The sequence below is a fragment of the Mizuhopecten yessoensis genome, unplaced genomic scaffold, assembly GCF_002113885.1.
Source record: "Mizuhopecten yessoensis strain PY_sf001 unplaced genomic scaffold, ASM211388v2 scaffold2073, whole genome shotgun sequence".
Taxonomy (NCBI): domain Eukaryota; kingdom Metazoa; phylum Mollusca; class Bivalvia; order Pectinida; family Pectinidae; genus Mizuhopecten; species Mizuhopecten yessoensis.
The window spans coordinates 249,711-265,734 of NW_018404364.1; the positions used below are offsets into that span (position 1 = coordinate 249,711).

Consider the following 16,024-nt stretch of genomic DNA (forward strand, 5'->3'; position numbering starts at 1 on the left):
CTTTCACCCCCTTGGGAGTGAGATAGGGGGATCTCAACCCGAGGGGGAAGATTCTTATGTTTGGCAACTTAAGAATCTTTCCCCGAGGGTTGAGATTCCTCTATCTTACCCACAAAGGGGTGAATGATTCTTTTTCTCTTACCCTGTTCTCCCAATGTGTATCATAGACACAATGTAATGATAATGTTACATGCTAAATTAAGGGTTGACGTGACGTTGATGGATTGTTGACGTGACGTCATTGTATTGTTGAAGTGACGTCATACCATTGTTATGAATAGGGGAATCCCCCCGTCTCAACCCTAGGGTGAGACAAGGAAATTTCACACCGGTAAAAGTGCGGATACACCTGTCAAGTGTAAGATAATCACACACCGGATATATAACGGTAGCAATATTATACAATATAACCTGTCTAAACCGGGCCCTGTCTAATCCGGATCCCCGTCTAAACCGGCTTTGATTTGGGGTTCCGGCATATTTCCTATATAATCATAGTAGTTAAACTCTGTTTAAACCGGACCCTGTCCATTCCGAAAAACGGCGTTGTTTCACAAAATTTGGCATAGTAATGTAAAACCAACCTGTATATTCCGGTTCTAAACAAAAAAGCGCTTTTCAATGTCGGGTGGGTCTTCAATTGTATATTGTATACTATATATTTTGTAAATAATTAAACGTTGCAATTGATTCATTTCGCTGTTTTTAATGTTGAAACACTTGTATTCGGATCGTATGGAAAACACTACATTTTTGTATTTTCAAAAAACGACCTACCGACCCTGTATAAACCGGACACCTGTGTAAACCGGCCAAATAGTTTGGTCTCGCGGTGGCATACGGTTTAGGTATAAATATATATTTTTTTCTATTTTGTAATTATGAGATAGCAATATACATGTGCATTTATATTAAGCAATTACTTAGATGCACCATAATTAACCGGAACACATTTTAGGTAGCATTATAATCGTATTAAACACTTGCTGATTGGATGTTTTAGTTGTGCAAATAGTCCTGTACTACACACAAAGTCAAATCCTTATTGTATGCATAACTACGGTTTATGTAGTCTATTTTTGCAAACTTATCATCAGTCGAACTTCATCAGTAATTTCCTAAAGTTTCTAGCTTTCAATGTATTTGCAACGTTATGCCTTCTGTCTTTTTGATATTTTCATCTGGTACATTGGAGTCATATGAACACCGTCGGAACTGTCCCGTAGTAATTCGATAAAATGCCTTTATTGTTACGTGTATTTAAACCCACCAACATTTGAATGTCCCTGACCTAACATTGGAAATGTACAGCGTTTACTTGGTAGGGACCGGTTTCCTTACACACATAATTGTTACGAATACATTTATAATAAATTATTAAATAGGTTTACAACAGGATCAATAGTTACGAAAAGATCGTAATAATGGTTGTTTCTTTGACGATCATCGACCTTATACGCCTGTACAAATGAGCGGTATCAACACGTTAGGTTCAGATAACAATCTTACAAACTTGTCTTATCGCTGGCATTGTGTTAAGTACGAGGACACTTGTGTATCATGATAGAAGTCTAAAGATCACAAAATCGCTAACAACTTCAATAGACAATATAGACGACGGGTTTTATTTATAAACTGGTCGTCGTGTCTAAATATACACTTAAGTTGTGAAAGCAAACGTCACTGCATTGAACATATCAGTGCATCACCCTGTGCCCGTTGTTACTGTCCATCCGAACATTAAACTAACATAAACCCGTGACTGACGTACATGTTCATGTAACAACAGGAAACTAATTATAAACGAGTGTAAGCCGAGATATATCAATTTCTATATCTATAAGATCATTTTATAAATCATTTCATCATAGATTTGACTTAAAAAATACTAAAACAAATATACCAAAGCGTCAAACATCAAACATTCGCTTCTGAAAGCTGGCAGGAACCACTGGTACTGAGGAGATAACTCAGCAAGTCAGCAAACCCGACACAAACAAAAAAGGAATTGAAAGAACCGAAATGTTGCCAGTTCTACCACTAAATGAAGTAATGTCGGACTGTCACGGACTGGGTCACAACATAATGCGAAGTAGTATGCATTAATATGTACTGGCATGTACGACTACCTAAAGGACACTTGTTATAGTATAATAGCGCATGGATCCCACTTCAAACGGACATGCGAGCTGTGAAACTATTTAGCTGGTATCAAATGACTTATTGACTTTGGAAATGTACATGCATCATCAATTCCGTTCAGCTAGGTGTGTTAGATTTCACGACGAGAGATTCACTTAATGTGTTAATATATTGAAGTGTCAAGCTACAGTCCTGTAGTTAAACTAAATTTAATTAGTCGCACATACATTTAATCATATACATCGAACTTATAAATTGAAGAGATGAATTAGACCAACTTGCACATATCTACGAGTTTCAAGTTAACTTTTTTAAAGAGACTTGTATTTGAAATTCTTAAATTGCAAGCTTTCTCGTAAAGCTAACTATACAATAAGTGGCATATGTATAGCCGGTAGATACCTAATGCCCATTCAGTTTATTAAAATACTTCATAGTAAATCAAGGACGACTTCACGTTTTGTAAGATTGTAATTATAGTTCTCAAATAACTAACCACCGAATACGTACAAAACCGACAAAGTTTAATATCGAGTAACACACCTCCTTCAAAATATTTATTTTCATAATATTGAGATTATGAAAAACTAATTTTAAGCTGGAATGTGTGGTCTTTCTCTGACTAAATTACAGCCTAACCTTTCAGTATATTCGATTAACATGTACAGGTTTTGGGTAAAATTATGTTTTGTTTGATGTCTTTGACGCGGTTGTTTGGTAATCGAACCTTGCTTCGGCGAGTCTAGTATATAACGTGAAATATCAATAGCGCGACATCAATGTCCCAATCCTAGGACCGCACGTGGTGTTACTATTATGTTTATTTACTGAAAGTATCACATTAGTGAGAGATGAAACTTTCCTTCTTTAAAATCTGATTAACACATTTCAGAGATAAAGAAAAGAACAGCATGTATTTAGAGTGTCGTCTGCTCGGAAAACGGAGTACGTCCTCATAGAGTAATATATGGTTTCGAAAAGTATTTCCTTTCTATGAGAATACTACAGAAACAGTTGTTAACATATTACGTTCATGGGCTTGTTTCCACAAGTAGAATTTCGTTTTAACACTTGAGGGGAAACGTTCGAAACTAAATATAGGCATGGCTTTATGGGTTGAGAATGTGATTGTTTACGAGTTTCGAGTACGTGGTGTTGTGAGGGGAATCGACAGTAATTATAGCTTCTAGAACAGTAACGGTTACATCGTTTAATTTCGAAATATTAAAGAAAGTGTAGATCAAACAACGATTGGTTTATAGGATATAAGCGTCCTTCAGATTCTTGTGAAAGGACACTCATGGATCATATAAATGTTTGCAATGTAACACTATTCAAGTGTGTAAGAAGTGTTTTGTAATGTCACGACGTAAATTGGCGTGTTTTAAAACGATAGGAATAGATTACAATTTAATAAATCTTCGACACGTGACGATCTATAAGATGAACACTACGGGTCTTCGAGATAGTCGTAGCGGTGAATTAGAATCAATCGGGAACTCTTGTAGAAAGCTATTTCTCTGGCACGCTATGGTAAATTTCCATCTGTCTGGAGCGATTCATCATGGACACGGGGTGAATGTAAATTAAAAACCTGTGTGCTGAAGTGATTCCTCACCTTTGACTCTTCAGTGGTGTCACATCAACATGACATACAACTTTAAACCTTTTGATGGAAATTATACACCTTAAACTGTAGTTTATAAAGCGTTAAAACGCTGTCAGTAATACGGAGACTTCATATAAGTGTATCATTATTAGGCAGCTACCAGTGATCAGACGATACTTTATCTGCCGTGTGTATTCGCATGTTACCGGAGCACAAAAACTATCTCACAGACGATACATTCATAAATAGAAAAGAAACGTACTAGTCCCTGTCATTTAAAGAACATATCTACACCGAATACAGTCTTTCACATTATTTAGGATATACTTGTATGATGAGGAGATTCGGTGGCTTACTAGGAATGGATACTTGTCGCCTGCAGCAGCAGCAGCACGATTGTCTGTTACAGGTGGCGTATACTATTTAATGTACTGACAGCGAAATATAACGAACGTGTTTGACTGGTGGTGATATTGGTATTTTCAGTGATAAAATATCGATGTTATAAGTACATTTGAAACTGATGTCGATGGATAGGAGACAAAACATGGATCTGGACCTACTTCCTGTATCTCTTGGTGAGGGGGATAAACAATTGCTTTTAAGGTTGGTGTAAATCTTTAATTTGAATCATAAACTATCTTAACAAAGAATATTCTCACTATCAAATACATGAATATAAAATCTCCCTACGCCGTTTAACTGACGGTTAATCTCATAAGTCTTAAAGGGATATTTCCTATATTTCATTACTTGAAAGGGTCTACCATATGCTAGTTCGAGAGGTACCAGAAAATAATTGACCCTGTGTATTTCAGTGTATGATCGTATCAGAAGAGCTAAGATAGGTATTATGTCAAACCTTGCTTTTTCTATTGTTCTCCGGGTAAGGGGAAAACGAGGAAGTTTACCTTTGCTTGACCTACCAATTGCAATATTTCCTTTTTACTTCGGTATTCCTTTTCTACATATTTCTACGTCCTTTCGCCGAGCTAGCGGCAAAATAGATATTTGCGTTGTGTTGTTATGTATGTCAGTCGCTAAGTGGAGCGAGACATTACCTATGCTTGACCTACCAATTGCAATAATTACGTTTTACTTAGCCTTAGGCCTTCCTTTTCTACATACTTTGTTTTTGTTTTTGTTGTTGTTGGTTTTTGTATGAGAGACTTAAAAACAACTTAGTTTTAGTAAGGTAAAATGGTCAAATCCATAACAGATTTTGTCAATAACTCCATTGCTTGCTTAATTGTAGTGAGTACCTCATACATCCAGGAAGATATGTGTTAATTTTGTACGTGAGAATGTATTAACTATATATAACTGTTTGTAATTATTGATAAGTTTGTGAGGCGCTTTTAATTCTTATTACTCCCATGGTTTCTTCTTTAGGATGACAGTCTTGTCTCTATTTTTATATTATTAGTCAGATCGTTGATAATGACCGAAATAGGAACTTCTCCTATAATAGGTACTGTCTTTGTCATATGTTGTAGATATACATACATTTATGTAATTTGAAGTGATATATAATTGAAATTTAGTCATATCTAAGTTATTCAACGCACCATAGTTATAGTAACGCGTATATCTACGCTCCGGCTCAATACAAACAATGTAGTTCAGTTATAATATTTGATGTAAAACGCAGTAACGTAATTCCTTGTACAAGGAACACTTGTGTAATTCAGATAAGGATCAAGTCATTATGTGCTTTGTCTTGTGAAAAACCACGTGCTCAGCATTCAGACTGTGCAGTGTGGTTTAGACACAGGATACAAAACACAGATTCGAGTTATGTATTTATTAAAAAAGTCAATCTGCTAGGCTTGTAGTAAATGTGTATATTTATGTAACTAGATACAGTTTGTAATCACCGAAAGCAACAAGCTATCCTGTGACCTGAAATTACCTTTGTTTGATAATAAAATTACGACCTCATATTTAAAATATGAAGATAACAATGAAATTGAGCAATCTTATCTTAAGAAGAAAGCTTACAACTAGTTCTTTGGCCTCGGAGAGTAAACATAATATGAGTAAAATGTCATTTAAAGATAAGTATTTTACATTTTGAATACCAATATACAGATAAGAATGTAAATGAGGCATATATTTAATAGAATGTCAATCTAAATAATTGGAAAAAAATCGTCGATAAATAGTTTTGTGTCTTTAATAAGAAATGATATCCTATGTCGTCATCCGATAAATAGCAACAGTAAACTGTTGGCAATGACAATGATACTTAATAGATAGCGTTCTTACGAGACAATCCTGCAGATTGCAATCTATACAAAATGCGTATATACCTTTTCTTTCAATAACCAAAAGACTATCATATATGTACATGTTTACTGAGTGCATATATTTTTCGTTTATAAATACATGTACATTGTAATTGAATGTCATAGAAGTACAAGACATGCATTTGATTTCAATTTCAAAGTCTCAGATAACATAGAGAAAGTAATATTAACCAGAAGAAGTCTAGGTCAATACCACGTTCTCATGTCCTTAAGACGTCATATACACCGAAATAAAGGTCCCTAATGGTTATATGAGATTCTTTATAAGGTTTAAACCATTAAACAGGATAGATTGTATGGAAATTGTACTATGAAATATAATTAATTTGGCAGAAAGCATTGATACTTTTAATTGAAGCGACGTCACAAAGTAGTCAATAACTTACTATCTTTAAAATTAGTAACACCGAGTCAATGTCACGGTTCGCCGACCTCTACCTGGTGATGATCCAACCAATGAGGTGTAGGAAAATACTCGAGTCATCCCCTTCCCTTAGGGTGTGACAGAGAAATCTCTAACCCGAGGGGTGACGGTGTTTGTTGTCTAACCCAAGTCTCTACCGAGGGCTAGACAACCAACAGTAGTGTAAACAAAAACACATGTGGGGTATGCTTACTNTGTTTAATGTAGATGAAGATGTAAAAAAATATATATATATATATATATATATATATATATATACATTTTTTGAGTATTAGCTACCGGAACACTATATGATTTGTGTTGTGAAAAACAGTCACTTTCGATTGTGTTGCCTGGAAACTGTCATGACGAGGAAGTTCTATATATAAAGCGTTACTGATAAGCCAGGCAATCAAGGTTTATAAGGACATTTCGGGATGTTTTTAACTGTGAAACATTACTGGTTACATTTTTGATAAAGATGATAAAGTGACCATGCTACAGATTAAATAACTTTCGCTATTTTGTGTTTCTAGAGGAGCATGACTGGTGTGGTAGATAATGGTTTTGTGGTGTACTAGGGTTCTTTATTCTTCGATGTGTCTACGAGTTGCTACGAATGCAATAGTTGTGTATGCTCTTCAACTATATTATATGCGAAAAAGAGACGCAACTTGAAACATGTAAATTGTGAAGTATTTTGAATTAAATATCCATAGCTATACAACGCCAAGCACGTTGTATGCGATGGCGAGGACATATTGTCGTGACGTTTTTCTATAATACGTTGGGATCAATGTTCTCTTCACTGATGAATACAACAGCAAGTGTATGCGTTGATTGCCACAGTCTGGTTGCATTTAGTCTTTAAAGAATAAGATGCATACGGTTTCCATCATCGAAGTGTGCGGGGTTTTACCTTCATAACGTGTATGCATACACAAGAAATGTCCTTTATGCAAACACATGATTTCAATCTCTGCTTAAATACCTTGTAGCATGAATAATCCCCTCACAACATCATCGTTCCGTTGCAACATATTTATTTTCGTCAAGTCACAATCAGTGTACAAAATCACGACAAAACGGCTCTTTGAAACAAAATCGTGTTTTTCAAGGAGAAAAGGTTATCTGCTATTAGCACTATTGTGTTAGTGATTATCATATTTCTTATCATATTTCTGATTATATTTCTTATTTCTTTCCTCTAAACGGTTTGCTCTTACTCGCACATATATGACATGTAAATATATATTAAAACAAAATTTCGCTCAGGCATATATTCGTTCTTAACTTTTGAAATCCATTATCGCCCAGTGTACTTTTCGCCCTTCACATGTAATCATTATGTGAAGTTGGTTGTGTACTAATATTCCTTATCATGATAAATTCTCCTCATTGCTGAGGGCGAAAAAGGCGAAACTGGCGAAACTTTAGCTGGAGGCGGAAAATTCCCTGTATACAGTATGTTTGTTCCGAGGAAGGATACTATAAATACATGTTTGTTCTCTAATTTAAACATAAATAATTAGCTCGAGTGAGATGTATTTAGCCGTGTACTTTACCCGTGTATATCTTATTTGTTTATGCTATTACTTCAGCGCTGTTGATCTTTGTACGTTCTAATGGTATTTTATTGCCCTATTTATTTTCACTGATTTATTTTATCTTACGTTTTCACGGTTTCTCTATTTTAACGCCTTTTAGCTGCTGATCGTTGAACGTTTTAAGATGTAATTGTTTCCTTGTGTATATCATGTGAACTTTTTTTACCTTCAAAGGGTGAACTGGCTGCCAGTGTCCCTGGGGTCAAAGGACAAACAGACACTCTTACGGTATAGTGACAGTGTGATAAAAGTGGTGATAGGAAATACTCACCCGGCATGTTATATATATCGCTTTTCCACTCACTAATCCCTGTGTCAAGGTTATGACGGCATCTCAGGCAAATTATTTAAGTAATCCGAGAAAGCGTGTTTGTGTCTGAGTCAGAGATTTGACACATATCCTTGGCACAATTTTCTTCTCAGTGAGATTTTTAGGAGGGAGTGATATTTTGAACATGTTAATTGCGATAATACAACTAATGACGTTACGGTTGATATATAGTTTGTATTTGTATTGACATGATTTGAAGTGTGTGTCTGCGATTTGATCATTACGCTTTATACAATTGTGTGAAATAACTTAAAGTATTTACCCTTGTCGTTTATGGGTGAGGTTTTAACTGAAACTGAAGTACACTTGTTTACTGTTTTTTAGCAAAAGAAATTTGATTGTTAAAAATCCTTAATAAAAAAACGTTCGTTTGTTAGTTAGAACTTTAAAAGAAATGAATTTGGTGGTTATAACTTCAAACGGAATAGTAACAGACACGTTTGATTATAAGAACTACATTGTACAAAGAAAAGTATGTTTTTGCTAGAACTTCAAACGGAATAAGTTTTTTGTTTTGACAAATAAAAGATGAAAAGCAAATTAGTTATTGTATAACACCGTTATATCATGAAGTTTTCAGCAATTTTGAAATATTTTGATAGAAAGATAAAGTGGAATATTTTTTTGAAGTTAACACTTATGTGTATGCTTTATGAGTTTGATTTTGAATGCGATTGTGTATTGTTCTGACTGTGAGCATTTAACACGTGTTATTTCTTTCTATTTTAAGCTTTCGGTGTATTTGAAGCTTATCCATACCTAACGCTCGAGGAGGTATTGTCACTGAATTGTATTGTACTTGTATATATGTAGACGCCATTGGGTCAAAGTTCGTGACGACGTTCTTTAAGTTCNTCATTTTCAAAACAGTAATGTTAGCAATTTAAAAAAAAAAAAAAAAAAAAAAAAAAAAAAAAAAGTAAGTGATTTCTTAAGTAATTGACGGTTATATGTTATAGTATAAGAAAAATCACGCGATATTCCGCCCGTCTTACATTGTCATACAACACAACATGTCTGTCTGTCTGTCTGTCCGACATTGCCATACAACATCACATCCGTCCGTCCGACACTGTCAAATAACTTCCCGTTGTTGTCCGTCCGTCTGACGATGCTATACAACATATCGTAGTGTATCTGTTCGTCCGTCCGACATTGCCATACAACATCACGTGGTTGTCCATTCGTCCGTCCGATATTGCTGTACAACAGCCATCGGTGTCAGGTTTTTTTCCTATTGTTATCGTTCAATGGCGTTCATCCCTCCTGTTGGTGTCCATACATCAGCAGAGCGGCAGTTTTTCCCGTAAATGAAGATTATAAACCTCGTTTTGACTTCGTAAGGTTAATTACTAAATGCACATGAACATTTAGATAGTTCCGGCAGAAAGTCTCACGTGGTCACAGCCTGCCATGTATTTCGACAGATGCTATCCTGCGACCTTTCCGATCGTACGTGTAGACTTTTACACCTTCATTTTACCAAACATCTGTGACCGACACCGAATACTAATAAACAACGACAACCGGAAATTACATGATGGACGACTTCCGGTCTAGGCTCTTTCTGATGTGTTAGTGCGATAGTTACCAGGATATCAGCCTAGTAACAATTATAACAGTACTTTCGCGTCAATTATTTACATTAGATGCTGTAATTGATTAAATCTAGCATAATGACTCTGAATGGAGTGTGCTACACTGTAGATAGTATCTAACGTTTTATTGTTATTTCTATTTCACTTGTTGACCTGTCTTGAACAGAAGACACGCTGTCCAATATGGAACGAAGAACAGTTTGGATATTATTTTTCTATTTTTTTTTTATTATTTATTGAAACTGTTACTTCATGTAAAATCAAAGTATCACAGCTATCTTTGTATATGTTGTAAACAAAATAGAATACATAATGACGTTTTTCGGTTTTTTTTCTGGTCAAATTGTTGACAAAATGGCTTACTTACTTCATTTTAAGCTGACACATGTGTGATGGCAAATATATGATACCTGTTAAAACTAGTTTAATACAGATCACATACATCGGGGACGTGTTTGTTTTATCTGTCTGTTTGTGACATAAATGTAGTTTACGTTGTCATCAACGATAGACACTACCTTAAAACTATTATAACACATGATCGGAAAATCCAAGAAGCAATCAGCTGAAAGGTACACGCACTTAATAAGTTGTTGTTAGATTAATAACGTGTTTAATATTTGTATACAACATCATGTACCTCTAGTATACAAATGTTAAACATTATAGTAACTATGAACACTGCATATTCACCCATTAAACACAAGTAGAAAATGTTGTAGATAGTAAATGTCCGATCAATGAGATCCATTTTGTGAATTACGTGTTAAATTATGAATGAATGGATAGATGAATGAACAAATGAAGGAATGAATACATATAAAAAAAAATCAAAAGGGGTAAAAAATTGCAATGTCAATGACGATTGAAAGGTTAAAACGGTTGACCGTCTGCGATCACAGACCCTCCACCACTGGGTCACGGAGTCGAGGCCTTCGTGGGGCAGTTGCCAGCTATTTTCCGCAGGTCGGTGGTTTCCTCTGAGTACTCCGGTTTTCATCCACCCTAAAACCTGGCTTGCCCTTAAATGATCAAGCCGGTTATACATACAAATGTAAGACATAAAGTATAAACAACCCAAACGATTAGAGAGGTTAAGTATCGCCAGGTTTATAATTAAGAAACACTTGAGTAGATATATCGGTTTTATTTGGTGTAATGGTTTATTGGACAGAACGCTGCCAACATTTAACAAGGGTTAGAAATAATGCACAAGTTAAATTGATTAAATTATGTCAAATATAAATACACACCAGTCAGGCAAGACAGTGTAATAGGTTTAAAACTAAATGAAAGAGCTACCTCATTCTTCAGATTATTTTTAAATGGATTTGACATAAGACGTTGCACATTTAGTTAAAATGAAAGTTGTTTAGAAAACGTTGGTTCAGTCAAAGATAATTTGGATATCATAGGATTGTTATTTGTTAAAAAAAAATATGTAATTTATAAAATGGAATACCGTGATAAATGCTTGTTCTGCATTTAATTATTTCTAAAATTGTGTTCCTTTTAATGTAATGCGTACACCTGCCATACATGTAGCTTTGATATGTGTATAGACACATACAGGACGTAGAGCAGAGATTAAAATTCGATTTCACATTTACATTTCAATAACATACCTGTATAGAAAAAATATATTTGGATTTATCACAACGAGTCAGTAGTATGTTTTACCATTGTGGTTATTGCAAGGTTTCTTATATTATTATCATAAATTTCTCGCGTGACAAATTCCTAGCCTTCACAATATTGACGCATATGATTAGGGTGATTTTCAATTCTTGTATATACAGTCGTCTAAAGGGGGGCAAGTTAAAACCCCTGAACATACAAACAGCGCTCTGGCGATAAACATCAAGGACATTTTAAATCTTGAAGGGATCTTAAAGACTGATTCTGATCTACGAAGATTTATAACTCAGCTTTTTCCGAAAGGTCAGATTCACGGGTGATTATAGGAATCAGGTAACATCTTAACTCTAACAGGTGCCCGGACTGGCAAATCCGGAATAGGTTGTCCAAAAAGCCCGTGTGAATTGATCTGTGAATTCTGATACCAGTCGACAATGTTTGGATACGCGATAGTGGGATCATATTTATAATATTTTGATCCAATCGTTCGCGATTTGTGGTGAGATTTTGTTATGAACTGCTTCCAATAAGTTCGATCAGTACTATGGAATCATATATTGAACTCGTTTTGTGGTGTCAAATATTTTCACTTTCCTTGTGATCTATAGATGATATCGTAAAAGGTCTTCAGTGACTGTATCACAATAACTCTTAACACACCGAACATTAACGGTTTATATGTTACAAACAATGACGTGACCCTGATCTGATGGTAGATATCGGAGAACGATTAGCAGCTATTAATTTACCTTTCATTGAGGTTATATCGACGCTTGTCTCCTGATCGATAACAAAAATTCGATCAGATTTCCCATCGATTTGTGATGTATGCTTCATCAAATCATGTGATGTGAATCAAGTTAATCTACATTGATTCTTATGGTGGAAATTAAATTATTTTCGAAAAGAATTTCTGTCAGTCTTCGCAGCTTAGGACAATATGTGTTCGCAGCCTAGGACGGTATGTGTTCGCCGCTTAGGACGGTATATGTTCACAGCTTGGGACGGTATGTGTTCGTCGCTTAGGACGGTATATGTTCACAGCTTAGAACAGTATGTGTTTGCCGATTAGGACGGTATGTGTTCGCCGCTTAGGACGATATGTGTTCACAGCTTAGGACGATATGTGTTCACAGCCTAGGACGGTATGTGTTCGTCGCTTAGGACGGTATTTGTTCACAGTTTAGAACAGTATGTGTTCGCCGATTAGGACGGTATGTGTTCGCCGCTTAGGACGATATATGTTCGCAATCATTGACAGTATTTGTTAGTCAAGAACAAAAGGACATGTGCAGTATATGTGCATTTATGAGACATTGAAGTAATAAGAAAAATTAAGAACAAAAACCAATCAAATTACGATCTTGTCCAGAAAGTCAAGAGGTGGTTCTGACCATGTTTGTGTTAAAAGGATGTTAACACTTGATTTGAATCAAACCTGATCCCGTTAGTTTCGATATCCGTTTATTATATTGTAAAATAGACGATACGAGTTCAATTCAAATAGTTCAGTTTAAAGAGTGTGTTATGTGCGATTTAAAGTGGTAGCATTTTAAGATTGCATGATATTTGTATACATGCATGACGGAGAAGATCTACTACGCTGGATTTCATTTCAAACTAGCATAAAGGAAGCTGTACTGGATTTGACCTGGAGGGGAATTAACAATACTGTATATAGCATTAAAGCTGTGTACGTCGATTATCTGTACATAAAAGGTACATTGTGTTTACCATGTGTGAAAATTTTCTCCCGTGAGAAATATCCAGAAATGTCGGTCGATATCCGCTCAAATTGTCTCCGTTAAATACAATATACCATCTACAGTTAAACACATACAAAGAAAAACAAAACTCGTGTCATCTCGACTGAGGAAGACATTCTGGCAGTTTTATCTGTGGTGTTGACAAAGTTGACTATACCTTCCCGTGATCACCCTGACATTGTACACACGATCTTACTGAGAATCATCTCAACGTGATTACCGAGTGAATTATTTAATGAAGAACTAATGCGTTGTCAATAACGTTACGGGCGTGGGATTGGAATGACACACAATCGCTAAAACCAATTACTGTCAACTATAGGTAAGGCTGAAATACAGCCTAAGATATATACCTGATTGCTGTTGGTGTAAATGAAAGTTTGAAACGGCGTGCGAATACGTAATTGAATATACACTGGTCAATAAGGACTTTTCAATTGGAACAGTACTTCAATACAGGGGACTATAGCATGGAACTTATGACAAACATACATTGAAACGTTTTCAACAACAGTGTTTGGTGTTTGTTTGTGTGATTACTGTGTGCCTTGGGTTACTGGAAAGGGACAACTAGTCGGCTATATGTTTGTGATCTGTTGCGCATGGAACAAGAGGCGAAACAGTCAATATGTTTATTATTCTAAAACATGTTTTTGTAACGGAACTGCACATTCTGCGGGAACCATTTAAGATGGTGAGGGGTGTTCTTCATTGATGCTGCAGATGTCGACGTACCAAATAGCTGATTTGTAATAGTTTTAATTGAACGCGTATTCGTCCAAATCCCCAACATTTCAAAGGCAATACTTCAGATATCGCGAATCGAATTGTCATCATTTATAATAACTATGTATTTCGACAAACATGTACGCCATTTGCACATGCTCCGATATCAATGACGGATGGAGAGCCATTTAAGTGGAAAGGCTCGATGTTCTATACACAAGAGTCAAATTCGTGTCTCTTTTTGTGTAAGCATTTGAAACAATTATAACTGGAACATTGTTTTATATATGGTTTTCTAAATTTTCGGGGATTTCAAGTTCTAACAATCTAACAGGAAAGTTTAAGTGCATCGAGCAGTGTGCCTTGAGACCATACATCTCGTGCGCTTAAAATGTGAATTATATTGACAAACATGGTCTAAATGGAACGTGGTATTTTGTTCCTTTTTCCGGAGACCTTCATAGCCTGCAGTTGTGAAGCACAGTCCAGTTGTATTTACCGCAGTTTACTTGGGAACATATTGTTGTGCATCTTACATACGGTTTTGAATCGTGAAGTTTATGTTGCCTAAAAACGACAGCTTGTGCAATTTCAATAATATTCAAAAGCACTTTGGTAGCACGAACTTGGACATTCGGAACTCCACTACAGGTAAATTGAAATTAAATGTATTTAACTTAAAGATAAAACCGTATCAAAAAGAAATCTCCAATCAAAATAAAAATCTGCGTACATCTATATACACCATTATTATACATGTAACTGCTTCGTCATTTGGAAGCTACCTTTAACCAACTTGCGTAAACGACGATTTATACACATTTTGTGAATTAAAAAAAAACAAAAAAACACGCTTTACCATTAAAAAATCAATATAGTTAAATAGATAGTTTAACATGTAAAAAAAATGATATTCAAAATCAAAAAGAAAAAGTCAGGGAAATAAAATGAGTTCGAACTATCACGGTAAGGTTTAAGGACGTTATATTGTAGAGGTCGGAACATAGGTCAAAGGTCAACAAGGGTCAGTTATAATGTTCACAATGACAATTTCAACACACTTACGCAGTTAACGCATGCATGATAAATTTAATGATAAATTTAATGATAAATCTAATTATAACTTGCATGTAGTGTACATGTGTATCATACCAGTGTTGATTTACTATAGGCTTCCGTGATTGGTCAAAACTCAATATCATGATTTCCTCCATAACAACGGATTAAGTTCCGCAGATGAAAAAAATGACGTTAAAAATATATTGATATACATGTATACATCGATAAAGTAGCTAACGTTTGTATTTTAGTCAGCTGCGCTGTGAGTAAACATTGAAGTAAATATTAAAATGCCATACCAAACCTGATCACTTTACACTGTAAATATCTTACTGTACATCAGCTGAAATGGATGTATAGGCATTGCACCTGGGGCCTTACATTATGTAGAATAGTTAAGATTCTGGATATTAAAACTATTTCCTTGTTTTTCAACCACTCAGTGACCTCTAAACTTTTAAATGCGGACATGTCCTCTCCTAAATTGTAGCTACCAATCAGATTAGTGGACGACTCTCCTGGTATGATACATAGATGTATGTTTTTCCTGGCTCTGAACGAAAGCATTTGATCGATGTTCTTGACGCTGCATGAAAATCCAGACTCAGACTTTAGTGTGTGCTTGCATGCCTATTTATAACTTATTGTAGGTAGACCTCGAATTTGGAGTTTTCTGTAACTCAACACTAGGTTGTCTTATTTTAGTTTAAGATGATTTGAATTGATTTTCTAAAGCGTAATTGTTTTCAATATTGTAAATACTTTATTGTTAAAGATAGAACTATAGAAGTTCTAATAGTAAAGTAAATAAGTATTAGCAAACATAGTTTGATTCA

The 16,024-nt window shown here is 35.2% G+C and overlaps 1 protein-coding gene across 6 annotated transcripts in view; it reads left to right on the forward strand.

The window, feature by feature from the left end:
* The window catches only part of LOC110445076, a 58,794-nt gene that overhangs the window by 29,894 nt on the left and 12,876 nt on the right, over nucleotides 1-16,024 (forward strand). For 2 of the 6 annotated variants that reach the window (XM_021489496.1, XM_021489473.1), the window contains exon 2: nucleotides 8,245-8,298. The exons of 1 other annotated variant lie outside the window; for it this stretch is intronic. In XM_021489496.1, coding sequence (XP_021345171.1) covers nucleotides 8,245-8,298 — 54 coding nt within the window. Of the gene's footprint in view, nucleotides 1-3,475; nucleotides 4,358-8,244; nucleotides 8,299-11,835; nucleotides 14,781-16,024 lie in introns of those variants that run through there. 3 more of the 6 variants (XM_021489504.1, XM_021489467.1, XM_021489480.1) reach the window with 3 other exon arrangements.